Source organism: Stomoxys calcitrans, chromosome 2, assembly GCF_963082655.1.
Source record: "Stomoxys calcitrans chromosome 2, idStoCalc2.1, whole genome shotgun sequence".
Classification (NCBI taxonomy): domain Eukaryota; kingdom Metazoa; phylum Arthropoda; class Insecta; order Diptera; family Muscidae; genus Stomoxys; species Stomoxys calcitrans.
In genome coordinates, this window is record NC_081553.1 from 23,944,776 (window position 1) to 23,961,447 (window position 16,672).

Below are 16,672 nucleotides of genomic sequence, written 5' to 3' on the forward strand. Positions count from 1 at the left end.
TGTGACGCTGAACGCCTGGGTTCGAATCCTGGCGAGACCATCTGAACAAATTTTCAGCGGTGGTTTTCCCCTCCTAATGCTGGCAACATTTGTGAGGTACTATGCCATGTAAAACTTCTCTCCATAGAGGTGTCGTACTGCGGCACGCCGTTCGGACTCGGCTATAAAAAGGAGACCCCTTATCGTTGAGCTTAAACTTGAATCGGACTGCAGTCATTGATATGTGATTAGTTTGCCCCTGTTCCTTAGTGGAATGTTCATTGGCAAAATTTACAATTTTCACCTGGACAACATTATTCTCATACAACTGGGTTAGAAACTCATGGCTCCCAACATCCAAAGGGCGAAACTTAGGTGTAGGCAGATTCCAAATAACCCCTTGTCAAGTTGCTTTGATCGGCAATTGCAGTTGATCGGCAATTGCTAGTTTTTTTTTAGGAATAAAATGGTATTCAGTCTTAGAATTTCAATCTCATTACAACTAGAATGTCTCATACAATGCTACATCCCCCCTCCCCTCACCCAACAAATAAAACAATAACACAAACGAAGAAAAAAGAAAAACCTCCAACCCAAATGAAAAAGCCAAATGTCTAGATTTAATGATTACATTTTGATTTCGTTTTCCTTCTCAGCCGTTTTGTACACAGGAAAAAGGAAAATCTGTTCTTTCTTTAGTTTTCCTTTTTGGCCTGCTGCCTTCAAGACAAGCGAGCATCTAAAACACACAGACACACACACACACACACGCATAAACCCACGCGGAGGTCTTAACAAAGACCAACTTCAATTTAATAATGCAAATTGGACAACTAACTGGTGCGTACTTCCACCCATCAACAGCTGTTGGCCTTCTTACTCAGCGTTATCCAAAGGCCGGATGATAGCAAACAAAAAAAAAAAAAAAACAGATAATAACATAGCGTTACGCCAAAGGACACAATGTTAATTGTTAAGTTTTAAGGGGATTATAAATATTTGTTACTTTAAGACTACAAATCCAGTAGTAACAAAGGGCGGAAATTATATGAAAATTTTGAAGGGAGGAGAAAATAATTGTTTCAATTGAACTCGAGTTTGAATAGAATTTGAAAAAAAAATATATGAATGCAATTTTTTAAAAAAAAACTTCTTAAAAAATTGCAAACAAAATTGTGGCTCAAAAAAATTTTTTTAAATATCTTTAAAATTTGGAAATTTCGGAGGCCTCCGTCGCGAAGAGGTTAGAATGTCCGCCTATTTCGCTGAATTTGTATACCCTCCACCATAGGATGGGGGTATACTAATTTCGTGATTCTGTTTGTGACACCTCGAAATATGCGTCTGAGACCCCATAAAGTATATTCTTGATCGTAATGTCATTTTAAGTTGATCTAGCCATGTCCGTCCGTCTGTCCGGCGGTCCATTCTTCCGTCCGTCTGTCTGTCGAAAGCACGCTATCTTTCGAAGCAGTAAAGCTAGCCGCTTGAAATTTTGCACAAATACTTATTATTAGTGTAGGCCGGTTGGGATTGTAAATGGGCCAAATCGGTCCATGTTTTGATATAGCTGTCATATAAACCGATCTTGGGTCTTGACTTCTTGAGCCTCTAGAGGGCGCAATTCTAGTCCGATTTGACAGAAATTTTGCACGTGATGTTTTGGTGTGACTTCCAACAAGTGCGCTAAGTAGGGTTTAAATCGGTCCATGTTTTGATATACCTGCCATATAAACTGATCTTGGGTCTTGACTTCTTGAGCCTCTAGAGGGCGCAATTCTCATCCGATTTGGACGAAATTTTACACGAGGTCTTTTCGTTTCACTTCCAACAACTGTGTTAAGTATGATTCAAATCGGTAAATAATCTGGTATAGCTGTCATATAAACCGATCTTGGGTCTTGACTCCTTGAGCCTCTAGAGGGCGCAATTCTCATCCGATTTGGCCGAAATTTTGCACGAGGTCCAGTGCCACGAGCACCGTGCTCTCACATCGCCTGGGCTGATTGAAGCCACGGCAAATGTGTGCGCTGATGGCACGCAAAGCAGTTGTTGTGCTGTGCAGTCTTCAAAATCCATGATGATGCTCGTCGAATGAAAATTCTCGTACGAGGCTCGGGAGGAGTTATGCCTCAAGTGTTCGCTGTTGTAATCACTCTTCAGCCTTCAAAAATTCAGATATTGAGCAGAAATTTGACACAGATATTTCTTTTTCCCACACGCAGGTCAAGTTCTTGAACGGGCCAAATAGGACCATACTTGGATATAGCTGCCATAAAAACCGATTCGCCAATAAAAGGTCTGAGGCCCATAAAAGCTTTATTTATTACCAGATTTTACTGAAATTTGAAAAAGGGTGTAGTTTTAAGCCTCCCGACATCCGACTAAAATATGGTTCAGGTCAGACTATATGTAGATATAGCTGACATATAGACAGATCTCTCGATAAAGGGTCTGAAACCCATAAAAGCTTTATTTACTACCCGATTTTGCTGACATTTCAGACAATGAGTTTTTTTAAGCCTCCCGACATCCGACTTATACAAAGTTCAGATCGGACTATATTTAGATATAGCTGACATATAGACCGATCTGTTGGTTGAGGGTGTGTAGCATATAAAAGTCATAATTATTATCCGATTTGGCTGAAATTTGGGACAGTGAGTTGTGTTAGGCTCCTCGACATCCCACTTCAATTTGGCCCAGATCGGTACAGGTTTGGATATAGATGTCATATAGACTGATCCGCCGATTTGGCGTCTTAGGCCCGCAGAAGCCACATTTATTATCCCATTTTGCTGAAATTTAGGACAAGGAGTTATATTAGGCCCCTCGTAATATTTCTTTTATTTGATCCCAGATCGGTCCAGATTTGGATATAGCTGTCATATAGACCAATTTCTCGATTTAAGGTCTTACGCCCATAAAAGGTGCATTTATTGTCCGATTTTGGCAAAATTTGGGACAGTGAGTTGTGTTAGGCCCTTCGACATCTTTCTTCAATTTGGCTCAGACCGGTCCAGATTTGAATATAGCTGCCATATAGACCGATCTCTCGATTTAAGGCTCTGGGCCCATAAAATGCGCATTCATAATTCGATGTCGTCGAAATTTGGGATAGTGAGTTCAATAAAGCCCCTCGACATACTTCCGTAATATGGCACAGATCGGTCCAGATTTGAATATAGCTGTCATATAGACCGATCGCTGAAATTATGGTTTTGGGCGCATTTATTTTTCAATTTCGCTGAAATTTGGGACAGTGAGTTGTGTTAGGACATTCAACATCGTTCTTCAATTTGGCCCAGATCGGTCCAGATTCGATTATAGATGCCATATAGACCAATCTCTCGATTTAAGGTTTTGGGGCCATAAAAGGCGCATTTATTGTCGGATGTCGCCGAAATTTGGGGCAGTGAGTTAAGTTAAGCTCCTCGATATAATTCTGCAATTTGGCCTAGATGGATCAAGATTTGCATATAGCTGCCATATAGACCAATATCTCGATTTAAAGTCTTGGTCCCATAAAAGGCGCATTTTGGGACAGTGAATTGTGTTAGGACATTCAACATCCTTCTTCAATTTGGCCCAGATCGGTCCAGATTCGATTATAGCTGCCATATAGACCAATCTCTCGATTTAAGGTTTTGGGGCCATAAAAAGCGCATTTATTTTCGATTTCGCTGAAATTTGGGGCAGTGAGTTAAGTTAAGCCCCTCGACATATTTCTGCAATTTGGCCTAGATCGATCAAAATTTGCATATAGATGCCATATAGACCGATATCTCGATTTAAAGTCTTGGCCATATAAAAGGCGCATTTATAATCCGATTTCACTGAAATTTGACACAGTGACTTGTGTTAAGCTTTTCGACATCCTTGTCGTATATGGTTCAGATCGGTTTATTTTTAGATATATATTTAGCACGCTAACTTTCAAAGGAGTAGAGCTATGCACTTGGAAATTAAGCGCAAATACTTCATATAAGAGTAGGTCGGTTGGTATTGTAAATGGCCAATATCGGTCCGAAGGATATTTCGCACAAACATTGGGTTGCCCAAAAAGTAATTGCGGATTTTTTTAAAGAAAGTAAATGCATTTTTAATAAAACTTAGAATGAACTTTAATCAAATATACTTTTTTTACACTTTTTTTCTAAAGCAAGCTAAAAGTAGCAGCTGATATCTGACAGAAGAGAGAATGCAATTACAGAGTCACAAGCTGTGAAAAAATTTGTCAACGCCGACTATATGAAAAATCCGCAATTACTTTTTGGGCAACCCAATACTTCACATACGAGTAGGTCGGTTGGGATTGTAAATGGTCCATATCGGTCCATGTTTTGATATAGCTGCCAAATAGACTGATCTCGTAACTTGACTTCTTGAGCCTTGAAGGAGCGCAATTTTTATCCAATTTGGATAAAATTTGATACTATGACGATTTCTTTGAGGTTTAACAGATGTGCCAAGCATGATCCGAATCGTTTCAAAACCTGATGTAGCTCCCATATAAACCAATTTCCCAATTTTACCTCTTGAGCCTCTAGGGGCGTAACTCTCATCTGATTTGGCCGACATACGAGCCAAGTATGGTCAGAATCGGGTTTAAACCTGATATGGCTTCCATATAATCCGATCTCCCGATTGCACTTCTTGAGCCTTTTGAGGGCACAGTTTTTGTCTGATTTTGTTGGAGTTTTGCACAACGACTTCTCCTACGACTTTTGAGATACGTGCCAAATATGGTCTGAATTGGTCTATGAGCTAATATAGCCCCCACATAAAACGAAATTCTCGTCCGAATTGACTGAAACTTTGCACAATGACATCTAATATGGTCTGACATATTCAAGCTTAGAATGGCCTGAATAGGTTCATAGCTCCAATAGTGAAGCAACTGTTATCCATTATCCTTTGTTAGCTATAAAGAAATACAGGGCAAAGAACTCGACAAGTGCGATCGTTCGGCCCGGCCGAACTTAGCACGCTTTGCTTTTTTTATCTTCTAATAAGGGTGGTCGATTTCACCATTCTTTTTTCTTTTTTTAAAATTAAAGTCAAAGATTTAAGGCTACTTAAAATTTGATTAGGTTAAGAGCTTAATAACAACAACAATAACATTCAAGGATATTTATATAACAACAACAAATTATTTCCATTAGTAATTAGCATTGGTAACTGCGAGTGTATGTCATACGTATGTGGGTGTGTCTAAAATCAACTTCTATAAAATGTACGTTGTGTATTTACTCATCCAAATAGGATGGTGCCTGTGTGTGTGTGTGTTTGTGTGTGTGAACTGCTCCTGAATCATACAAATATTTGCGTATGCAAAAGATGCGTGTGTGGCTGTGACTGCTTCCGCAACGTGGCTGCACTTGAAATGACGATTTAACTGCCGCTACTAATGCCGGTGCCATTTTCTTGTAAGTTCTTCCATCCGTACGTCTGTCCGCACGACTGTCTGTCACAAGAAGCCCACTTGAAAGAAAAACATATCAAGTGTTTTTGACTTAATTTCAGTGCGTGCTGCAGCAAAGAAAAACGACAATAATGGGCGAAACGTGTTTTGCAAATCAAATGGAGACAGTGAAGTGAGGAAAATTTAAAATTTCTGAATAACAATGGCAATTTTGAGGATATTGAGTTTGACTTGACTTCGGGCAGTTCATACCGCCAAGGTGTAGGTGGATTGTAACCGCAGTTCGTAAACCACGAAACCTAGAGCCATTAACTCAAGCATGCTACCTCCACGATCTGGTGCCAATTTGACTATAGGGGCCCTTTATAATCCAAAGTCTAATACTAAAATGGACCAAATTCGAATGCGAGATATCTGGTTTAAGATATCTGTGATTTGTTTACCCCTTGTGTGATATATCGGATATCCTGCTCCAGATTTGAAAAAGTTATGTACTAGGAGTTATTAATATGTTTTTTTTTTGCCTTTATGGCTTTATTTTCAAATTTGAAACTCCAATTGCTTTTTAATTTTTCCAATTCCCTTTTCGTAACACTGTGCCACATCGTTAATGGTGGGAACTCCCAAAGCACAATGACTAAATGATTAACAAACAAACAGGCATGCCAGCAAGAAGGCAGACATTGCGATATGTAGCTACCATGAATACTTGGATGGATGGATGGATGATGCGATGCATGCGGTTAACTACATTCAGCGAATGCCGATGACGACTATTGCATCATGCACACGTGACGAAATGCATGGCATACTTTTAGGCGTTACAACGATAATGAGAAAACTTCCAATACACTCGTCACATGCACACACATGTATTGCGCCTTAGCCACCCTGCAAACATTTTTGATCACCAAATAATTTTCTGCGAATCTTCAAGATGAAGGTTACGAGCGCGGGCGAGCTTGTCTAAGAGTCGTAGATGATTCCCCATTCATGAGGAGTTGTCTCCTCAAGACGACTCTTCTGGTAGATTTTTCCTCGAATCTTCTATACAAGTTGCTAAAGAGTAAGTCAGAAGAGTCTTGGACGATTTTAGAATCTCGCAAGAATCGTGGGGGCGAATAACAAATGAGGTGTTTTGGAAGATTTATAAAACACTCTTCTAGAAGAGTTGCGCATTACTCGTCTGGACGAGTAACAAATAAGTGCTTTGGAATATTTATTAAATATTGCTCTAAAGGAGTTGCGCGTTATTTGCTTGAAAGATCTTAAAATGCATATCAAGATTATTTATTAATCGAAAAAGTAAAAACTACGAAAAAACTTAATTTTTTTATACCCACTACCATAGGATGGGGGTTTACTAATCTAGTCATTCCGTTTGTAACACCTTGAAATATTTGTCTAAGACCCCATAACGTATATATATTTTCGATTGTCTCGACGCTCTGAGTCGATCTAGCCATATCCGTCTGTGCGTCTTTCTAAATCACAATAGCGTTCGAACGCGTAAAGCTAGCCACTTGAAATTTTGCACAAATACTTAATATTGATGTAGGTTGTTGTTGTTGTAGCCAAATTTTCATGAGGAGGTGGCGATCCTCGTCATGCTCCTGATGTGAGCATGCTCGTTTCAATCCAAAGAACCGATCGCCGCGAGAACAAGATGGCCATTGGTTATTTAAAGGCGCCAATAACTCGCCTTGTCATATCGAGCACCATAGGCAATCAGTAGTTGTGGAAGAGCCGGTGCCGCCCGGCTTCTCACTGAGACGCTCCGCTAGATACCGCTGATTATCCGCGACTGCCGTTGCAGCTACTCCGTATGGAGCATTCCACTATCCGCAACCTGTGGACGCGCCCGGTAGCTCGCAGCTAAGCTTCTCGTGACAGTAATGAACACCACACTGATCGGACCTCAAAATTCCAGTCTGTGTGGTGCTTACTGCTATCCCTGCCGGGATTGATGTAGGTCATTGGGGATTGCAAATGGGCCATATCGGTTCAGATTTAGATGTAGCTCCGATATAAACCGATTTATATATTTGACTTTTTGAGCCTCTGGAAGCCGCAATTTTTGTACGATTCAGCTGAAATTTTGCATGGAGTGTTCCGTTTTGACTTTCAACAACTGTGACAAGTACAGTCCAAATCGGTCTATTACCTTATATAGCTCTCATATAAACCGATCTCCAGATTTGACTTCCTGAGCCCCTGGAAGAGGCAATTTTTGTCCGTTTTGGCTGAAATTTTGCATGGAGTGTTCCGTTATGACTTTCAACAACTGTGCCAAGTACCGTCCAAATCGGTCTATAACCTGATGTAGCTCCCCTATAAACCTATCTCCAGATTGACTTCTTGAGCCCCTGGAAGCTCCAATATTTGTCCGATTTTGTTGAAATTTTACATGTGGTGTTCCGCTATGACTTTCAACAACTGTGCCATGTACGGTCCAAATTGGTCTATTACCTTATATAGCTTCCATATAAACCGATCTCCCGATATGACTTCTTGATCCCCTGGATGCCGTAATTTTCACCCGATTTGGCTGATTTTTTGCATGAAGTGTGCCGTTATGATTTTCATTAACTGTGCCAAGTACGGCCCAAATCGGCCTATTACCTTATATAGCTCCCATATAAATCGATCTACCGATTTGACTTCTTGAGCCCCTGGATGTCGCTATTTTCATCCGATTTGGCTGATTTTTGTATGTCGTGTTCTGTTATGACTTTCAACAACTGTGCCAAGTACGGTCCACATCGTTTTATAATCTGATATAGCTTCCATATAAACCGATCTCCCGATTTGACTTCTTGAGCTCTTACAAGCCGAAATTTTTGTCCGATTTGGTTGAAATTTTACATGTGGTGTTCCGTTATGACTTTCAACAACTGTTCCAAGTACGGTCTACATCGGTGTATAACCTGATGTAGCTCTCATATAAATCGATCCCCTGACTTGACTTCTTGGGCCCTTGGAAGCCGCAATTTTGGTCCGATTTGGCTGAAATTTAGCATGTAGTTTTTTGTTATGACTTTCAATATCTGTGCTAAGTACCGTCCAAATCGGTCTTTAACCTGATATAGCTTCTATATAAACCGATCTCCCGATTTGACTTCTTGAGCCCTGACAAGCTGAAATTTTCGACCGATTTGGTTGAAGTTATACATGTGGTGTTCTGTTATGACTTCCAATAACTGTGCCAAATACGGTCCAAAGCAGTCTATAACTTGATATTGCTCCCATGTAAACCGATATTGCTCCCATGTATTACTCGTAAAATTCGTGAGAATTATCTAAAAACATAATTCAATACAAGTCCTAACGCACTAGGCATGAAAATAAAAGCAATCGCGAAAAGTTATCTCGGGCGATTTATAAGCAAATCTTCTGGATTATTATAACGCAATGGATTGTAAGAGAATCGTCGCGAAGAGTTGCTAACACTTCCGCACACGCAACGGATTGTCAAATGATAACCCAGAAGAGTGTTTCACGAGTCATACGGACGATTATAACGCAATGGGTTGTAAGAGAATCGTAGCGAAGGATTGTCCAATGATAACTCAGAAGAGTGTTTTATGAGTCATACTGACGACTATAATGCAATGGCTTGTAAGAAAATGTCACGAAGAGTTGCTCAATCATACGCACCCGCAATAAATTGCCCAATGACAACGTAGAAGAGCGTTTCGCGACTCATACGCCAGAACAATTGTGGAAAAGTCTACCAGCAGATTGTTTTTTTTTTTCATCGCTGGGACAAACGCTCTTCCAAAATTATAAAAAATGTTTGTAGGGCAAGTTATAGCAAAACATGGCTGACGTATACAAAGGACCACAGTTAAATCCCCTAGGTTTTTTTCTGCAGCAGTAATGTAGCCCCCTCCGCCACTGATCTAACTCTACACAAAGTGAGTAGACAGAGTAAAGGCAATGAGTTTTTTTTTCTCCCCCCTACAGTTGTTAGGCTGTTTGTTGCCCACCCCAACCCTTAAATACATGCGAAGCTAGAAAAATTATTTGCATATTTACACATGCAAAGCAACATTAAACACCCACATACCGCGAATATGTAGGAGAGGAGGAGAGTATGACATGCTGCTTGTTAGCTCTTTGGCTAGGCTGTGTGAGTATGTTTGCCTATGGTAGCAGGGAATCTATGCAAAAGCAGTCGACAATGGAGGGGACATTTACACACACACACACATACACACTCAACCACAATTGTAATAAAAATAAACCTTACAATGGTGTAACGGCAAAGTCTGCAACAACAACGGCAACAACAAACGGCGATAAATAAACAAAAACAGCAACAATATGTGTGAGAGTGTGACTAAAAAACAACAACATGAGATGCTGACTAAAAGCTTTCTGCATAAATTTGACACTTTAAAAGGATTGTTCTTAGAGACCTTCAAATCGAAAACAAAAATAACTTCAACGAAAGTGAATTTTGTGTGAAATATTCTTACTCCTAACCCCCTCCCTCTCAACAGTTGCAGAAGCAACAGCAATAAAATAAACAACAAACAACACAAGAAAGATGAAGAAAATGTAAAAAAAAAACACAAAAGTGGATATGTAAACAACAAACTTTGCAATTTCTGTGTCAACATACTTTGCGGTTCTTGCGCTTGCACAAAGTCAAGCATCGACAACGAACAGTGTTCCAAATACCAACAATACCAATGGCGCACATCATGCCATTCCATCTCCTAGTACTAGAAGCTTTTGGTCGCTTGGCCGAAAGTCACACTCCCTCAAATGCGCCGGAATGTCATTGCTGCAGTTAATCAAAAGGAGAAAATTCTTCCAAGTTTTCAAGGCAAAAGTTTTTTAACGATAAAATGCCATTAACACCAATAAGGCAGGCGGCACTTAAAGTTAGCCAACATTGTTCTTGCTATGCTGCGGTTGTCTAAACTTTTCGTTATGGCAATGGGTTTTTTAAAGTTACACTTAAAACCAGTTACAATAAAATAGCAAAGGAATCGAGGTAATTTTTTTATAGCAAAAATTTTGTTGTTGCTCTTGTGTAGAATCTTAGGGGAACTAAGGGGTAAATCAAAAGAGTAAAAGAGCTTGAAGGGAATGAAAAAGAGAGGGACATTTTGAAGGTTCGAATATTATGAGGCAAATAGGAGGATTAAATCTTAAGACTACTAGAATGCGGTGATTGAAAGATAAATCATAAAAGGCTCACGTGTTGTCCAAGCAGATATCAGATGTACCACGATCTTAGCCTCATTCTCTGTCTTGATAAGCCTACTCCCATCGGCCGAAAAATCAATTTTGCACTCAAAAGTGTCAAAGCGCCGTTGAAGCGAAGAAAGTGATAATTTGGTGGTTTGTAAGGCAGATTTGAATATTAGGCTATATAATTTTTCGATATGGGACGAGGGATGGACCCTCCCCCTTATGCCAAAAACACATCCCAAAATCAAAAGTGGACCGATCGGGACAAATGAAAGGTATTGGAGAGTAGAAAATGAATATGGTATTAAAATTTGAGACTAAGTACCCATTGGGTCGCCCCAACCCCAAAACCCCCAAAACACGACATATTGGACGTTTATTTCAATATGGGGCTCAAATGAAAGGTATTCGGAAATAGATTTCGAATCTGGCATACAAAATCAGATCGAAGTATAGGGGGTCATGCCACCCCTCAAAAAGACCCATTATGACTACATGATACTTGGATGAACCGATTTTCTTAAAATTTTCATAGTTTGTGTACGTTTGTCTGGAAGGAAACATAGGCTATATAATTTTTAATTGTCGGGTGGAGGCGGACCCTCCCCTTTACCCCAACAACGCCACCCATATCCGAAAGTGGTCCGATGGGCACAACAAGGGTATCAAATGAAAGGTATTGGAGACCAGAAAACGAATATGGTATTAAAATTTGGATCCAAGTATCCAGCGGGCCTCCCCAACCCCAAAACTCTTCTAAACATATATATTCGAAGTTCGCGTCAATATGGGACTCAAATGAAAAGTTAAGGCAGTAGATTTCAAATGTGACATAAAACACTAGGTCCAAGTAATGGCACGTCGCCCACCCCCAAATACCCCCAAATGGGCACATTAGCCGACCATGGCTATATGGGACTCAAATACAAGGTATTTGGGAGTAGATTACGAATATGACATTAAAATGTGCGTTCAAGTCTAGGTGACGCTTTTCCTCCTAAAGATACGTCAAATGAGTTATTAGACCCATTATGACAATATGGGACTCAAATGAAAGGTATTTGAGAGTAGAAAACAAGTTTGGTATCCAATTTGGAGGCAAGTGTTTTGGGGTACGCCCTAAAGCACTCCCTGAAGTGAACTTCATTTCCGTTGGGAATAAAGAACGAATTTGATATCTTTTTCCAGTGCAAAGTGCCGATGCCCCAAAACACCCTCCATACGGTTCATATTTACCGACCTTGGCAATATGGGGCTCAAATTAAAGGGATTTGGAAGTGCAGCACGAATTTGATATCCATATTTGATGTCGAAATGTCTGTCCCTCCCCTAATGAGAACATTACCACCAGGAACCGAGAAGCGCTAAATTCTCACACATCAATGAGTGCTTTCCATTTCAAGTTTAAACTCAATAATAAGGGACCTTTTTTATAGCCGCGTCCGAACGACGTCCCGCAGTGTAACTCTTTGGTAAATATTTTAACAATGCATGGCATTGTGCCTCGCAAATGTCGCCAACATCAAGAGGGTATAACCACCTCTTTGTCCGTCATTTGTTCTCGTCAGGAGTCGAACGCGTTCAGCGTCATAGGCTACAATGGCATGAATTCGATATCCGCATTCAGGGCGAAGTGTCCCCAACCTAAAAAGAGAGTTAAAGGAGGCGCAGTGGAGCGGGCCCAGTTTCGCGTTTTGAAAACTCGAAGAGTTTTCCCAATTTTTTTGTTCAAAAATTCCAGTATTGTACTTTAAAGATCTTCTATTAGAGTTAACATAAATTATAAATATTAGACTTAAAACGCATCTACATTAAGATTTCTTTACAGTAAGCAAAATTGATAGTGCTGGGCCAATGGTTGTTTTCGCAACTATTTATTGATTGGTACTTACCTTAACTCCAATGTGTACTGGCGAGAAATCACTATGTATCTTTGGAATTATGGATAATGACATAGGAAGGGGACACGACATCATGGTCGCCACCTGAAAGAAATTAAAAATTAGTAAATGAGAGAAAAAACATAAATTGTGTCTATATGAAAATTAAAGGAACACTAGGGTGGTCTACGAAAAAGTTGTGCAAATGGTAAAAAGACCAATCATTCTAATGAAGTTTGAAGAGCTTTTGCAAGATCTCCGTAATATACCAGGCGTTACATTGATGGTAGTCAGATACCTACTGAACGAAAATTTTTTTACGAATTTTATATAGGGTTGTCCACAATAAGCTGAATTAAAGCCCTATAGGCTTCCCACTAAAAGATTTTTACATTTTAAATTTTTTAATTTTTACATCTGTTATGGCACCCGAGTCGTACACCCATAGAAACAATTAAACGCGGCCTTGTCTAATTGATCCCATTAGTTCGTAAAAGTTTATCAACAAACAGATGTTTCCAGATCAATCACAAACATTTATATATCAACAAAAGATTTTTCTAAACGAAACGTTCGAAATTGTCTCCAGGTGTTGCACATTTTGACAACATACAGTGTACAGTTTTCAAAATGAATGCGAAAAGGCATTTGTTAACAATCATCCCATGGTTGCTTAAAAACGCCTACCACATTGCACCACAGATGTCTATGTACCTACAATGTCCTAAAAAGTCATTGAAACTTAAGGTTGGTATGATTTTCACATCGGTTGGTGCATGAACTTGACAACGCTCGTTCACAAAATAATTCCCAATACTCCCATGGCAGTATTGACCCTATGGATTACTTCATCGGCAAGGGCTGCAACACACTGCTACAATAACAACAACAACAAAATCATTCCCCTTACGTAGTCAATATTTTCAACAACGCCTGTTTACGATAATGACACAATTGGAGCATTATTTTGCAATGCCTTTTTTTACTAGTAGCTCTATCTATTTTGTTTTACTAGTATATCTATTGTGGATTTTTGCAAGATATTGAATTTAAGTATTTTTATGAGGTTTATATGGGGATTTTTTCATTGGTAAAGGCTATGAATCTATCTGGACAATATTGAACGGGGTGATCCTTGGGAACCCACCAGCATGGATATTGCTAAAAAAAAATTCACAACATGAACTTAACTGGAGGACACCGTAGTGCAGAGGTTAGCATGTCTGCCTCTCACGCTGAACGCCTGGGTTCAAATCCTGGCAGGAACATCAAAAAATTTTTCCGCGGTAGTTATTCCCTCCTATTTCTGGCGACATTTGTAAGGTACTTTGCCATGTAAAAACTTCTCTCCAAAGAGGTGTGGCTCTGCGGCACGCCGTTCGGACTCGGCTATAAAAAGGAGGTCCCTTATCATTGAGCTAAAAATCGAATCGGACAGCAGTCACTGATTTGTGAGAAGTTTACCCCAGTTCTTTAGTGGAATGTTCATGAGCAAATTTGCAATTTGAAAGGCATTGTTGCACTTTGTGTTCCAAACGAAGGCAAAAACAAGTAAAAGTGTGCTAAGTTTGGGCGGGCCGAATCTTATATACCCTCCACAATGGATCGCATTTGTCAAGTTCTTTGGCAGATATCTCTTTATAGACAAACAATTGATAATAGATAAGAATTGCTATGCCGTTTCAGCTATACCAAGTTATGAACCGATTGGGGCCCATACATGGTTTAGCTGTTGGGGACCAAAGTAGAATTCATTGTGTAAAATTTCAGCCAAATACGATAAAAATTACGCCCTTTAGGGCTCAAGAATAAAATTGTGAGATCTGTTAATATGGGAGCTATATCAGGATATTGACCGATTCAATTCATATATAACACGACATGTATGTTAAAGGTCATACAAGAAGTCGTTGTGCAAAATATTTGGTAAGAATTGCTCCCTCGAGAGGCTCAAGAAGTATAATCGGTAGATCGGTTTATATGGAAGCTATATTAGGTTATGAACCGATTAGAACCACACTTTGCGCAGTTGTTAGAATCCAGAACAAAACACTTCATGCTAAATTTTAACAAAATCGGACAATATTTGCGCCCTCTATCGGCTCATGAAGTCAAAAGCCGGATTCCGGCAAAGCATTTGGTGGTAAAACCAAAACACTGTATACAAAATTTCAGCCAAATCGGATAGCAAATGCGCCCTCTAGTGGCTCAAGAAGTCATGATCCGACATCGGTTTATATGGAAGCTATATCAGGTTATGAATAGATTTAAAGCATACTTGGTGCAGTTATGTGGTAAAACCACAACACTTTGGTAAAAATAAAAAATTCAGCCTTCTAGCGGCTCAAGAAGTCGAAAGCCGAAATCGTTTTATAAGGGAGCTATATCAGGTTGTGCATGGAATTCAGCCATACTTGGTACAGCTGTTGGTGATCTTCATGCAAAATTTCAGGCAAATTGTTAAATTGCGCTCTTTAGCGGCTCAAGAAGTCAAGATCCAAAATCGGTTTATATGGCAGCTATATCAGGTTGTGAACCGGTGGTTAAACCATGCAAAATTTCATGCAAGAAATCAAGATCCGAGATCGGTTCATAAGGGAGCTATATTAGGTTATAAGACGATTTGGACCATACTTAGCAGAGTTTTTGGAAGTCAATATAAAGCACTTGGTGCAAAATTTCAAGCAAATCGGATAAGAATTGAGCCCTCTAGAGGCTTAAAAAGTCAAAATGCGAAACCGGTTTATAAGGCATCTATACCAAAACATGGACCGATTTGGCCCATTTACAATACCAACCGCCCTCCACTAAAAAGAAGTATTAATGCAAAATTTCCAACCCCTAGCTTAATTCCTTCGAAAGTTAGAGGGCTTTCGACAGAAAGCCAGACGGACGGACGGAAAAGGCTTAGTTGACTAAGAATGTCAAGATGATCAAGAATAAGTATTTCAATGTGTTACAAAGGGAATGACGAAATTAGTTTACCCCTATCATATGGTGGAGGGTATAACAAACCAGAAAAAATTGAGGCTTGTAGGCGCCGTAGAAGACTTTTCGCGTGATCGGTTTATATGGTAGCTATATCAGATAAATAGACCGATTTGGATTATAATTCCCATTGATGTTGGAAGTCGTAAAATAACACTACTTGCAAAACTTCAGCCAATTCGGAAAACAATTGCGGCTTCTAGTGGCTCTAGAAATCAAATCGAAGAACCACTCCATATAGGAAATATATCCAAATCTGAATCGATATGGCCTATAAACAATCACCAACGACCAATATCAAAAAGAAGTATCGATGCAAAATTTAAAGCGGATATATTTATTCGTTCGACAGCTATAGTGATTTCAGATTTCAGACTGACGCATGGAGCGTGTAGCGTATGGATAAAAAAAGCTTCAAAGTTGGCAGCACTGACACACATTCGAAATAATCAGATATCAACACAACAAACAAAAAAAATTATCTTAATTTTAAATAAATGTTTTTCGTAGTGCATAAATGTAATTTTATTAAAATCATAATCAATTTTGCCATTCTAGAACGTATATTCATTGAATAAATATTTTGGGTTCTTCATCTTTTAGTTCTGTCATTCACCTTGAATGATGACACCATATATTTTAAATAAACGATAAGAATAGCCGCTTAGCCAAACGGGAATAGCATTTTTCTCCATACAAACTAAGCGAGCAAATCCGCTTAATAGCAAAAACACACCTAACGTCTTCCCCATGATCATCAAAATCAATCACATCGTCTAAACTCCCCACAATCCTTCTCACAGCACACTGAGCCATCTGATTTCTTTTATCGTAATTATTATGAATCATAATTTCGAGACTAAACAAAACAAAACCTCCCACCAAAAGGCTCTCCTCAAAGACAATAGAGAGTCAAAAAGAGCAAAAGATATGCAGAGAGTAAGATTTTTTAAGATACATAACGGTGTGAGATTGTTTGGAGAATAAAGCAAACACTGATTAATTTATTTCCACGCGCTCTGGCGATGAGATCATGCGCAAAATAAACGAAGGAAGGAAATGAGAAGTTAACAACAAAAAAGACGCGCAAAACAAATAAGAAGCAGAAACAGCGAGCCCAGCATTAAGGCTGACAGCAAGCAAACGAGCGGCAACTAAAGTTAAACAAAACAAACAGAGACAAACGTCGTTTGCT

The 16,672-nt window shown here is 39.4% G+C and overlaps 1 protein-coding gene across 8 annotated transcripts in view; it reads right to left on the reverse strand.

The window, feature by feature from the left end:
* Positions 1-16,672, reverse strand: part of LOC106084154 (polypyrimidine tract-binding protein 2) — a 530,939-nt gene that overhangs the window by 354,729 nt on the left and 159,538 nt on the right. For all 8 annotated transcript variants that reach the window (XM_059363056.1, XM_059363054.1, XM_059363058.1 and 5 more), the window contains one exon: positions 12,502-12,594. In XM_059363056.1, the coding sequence (XP_059219039.1) occupies positions 12,502-12,594 (93 nt within the window). The remainder of the gene's footprint in view (positions 1-12,501; positions 12,595-16,672) is intronic.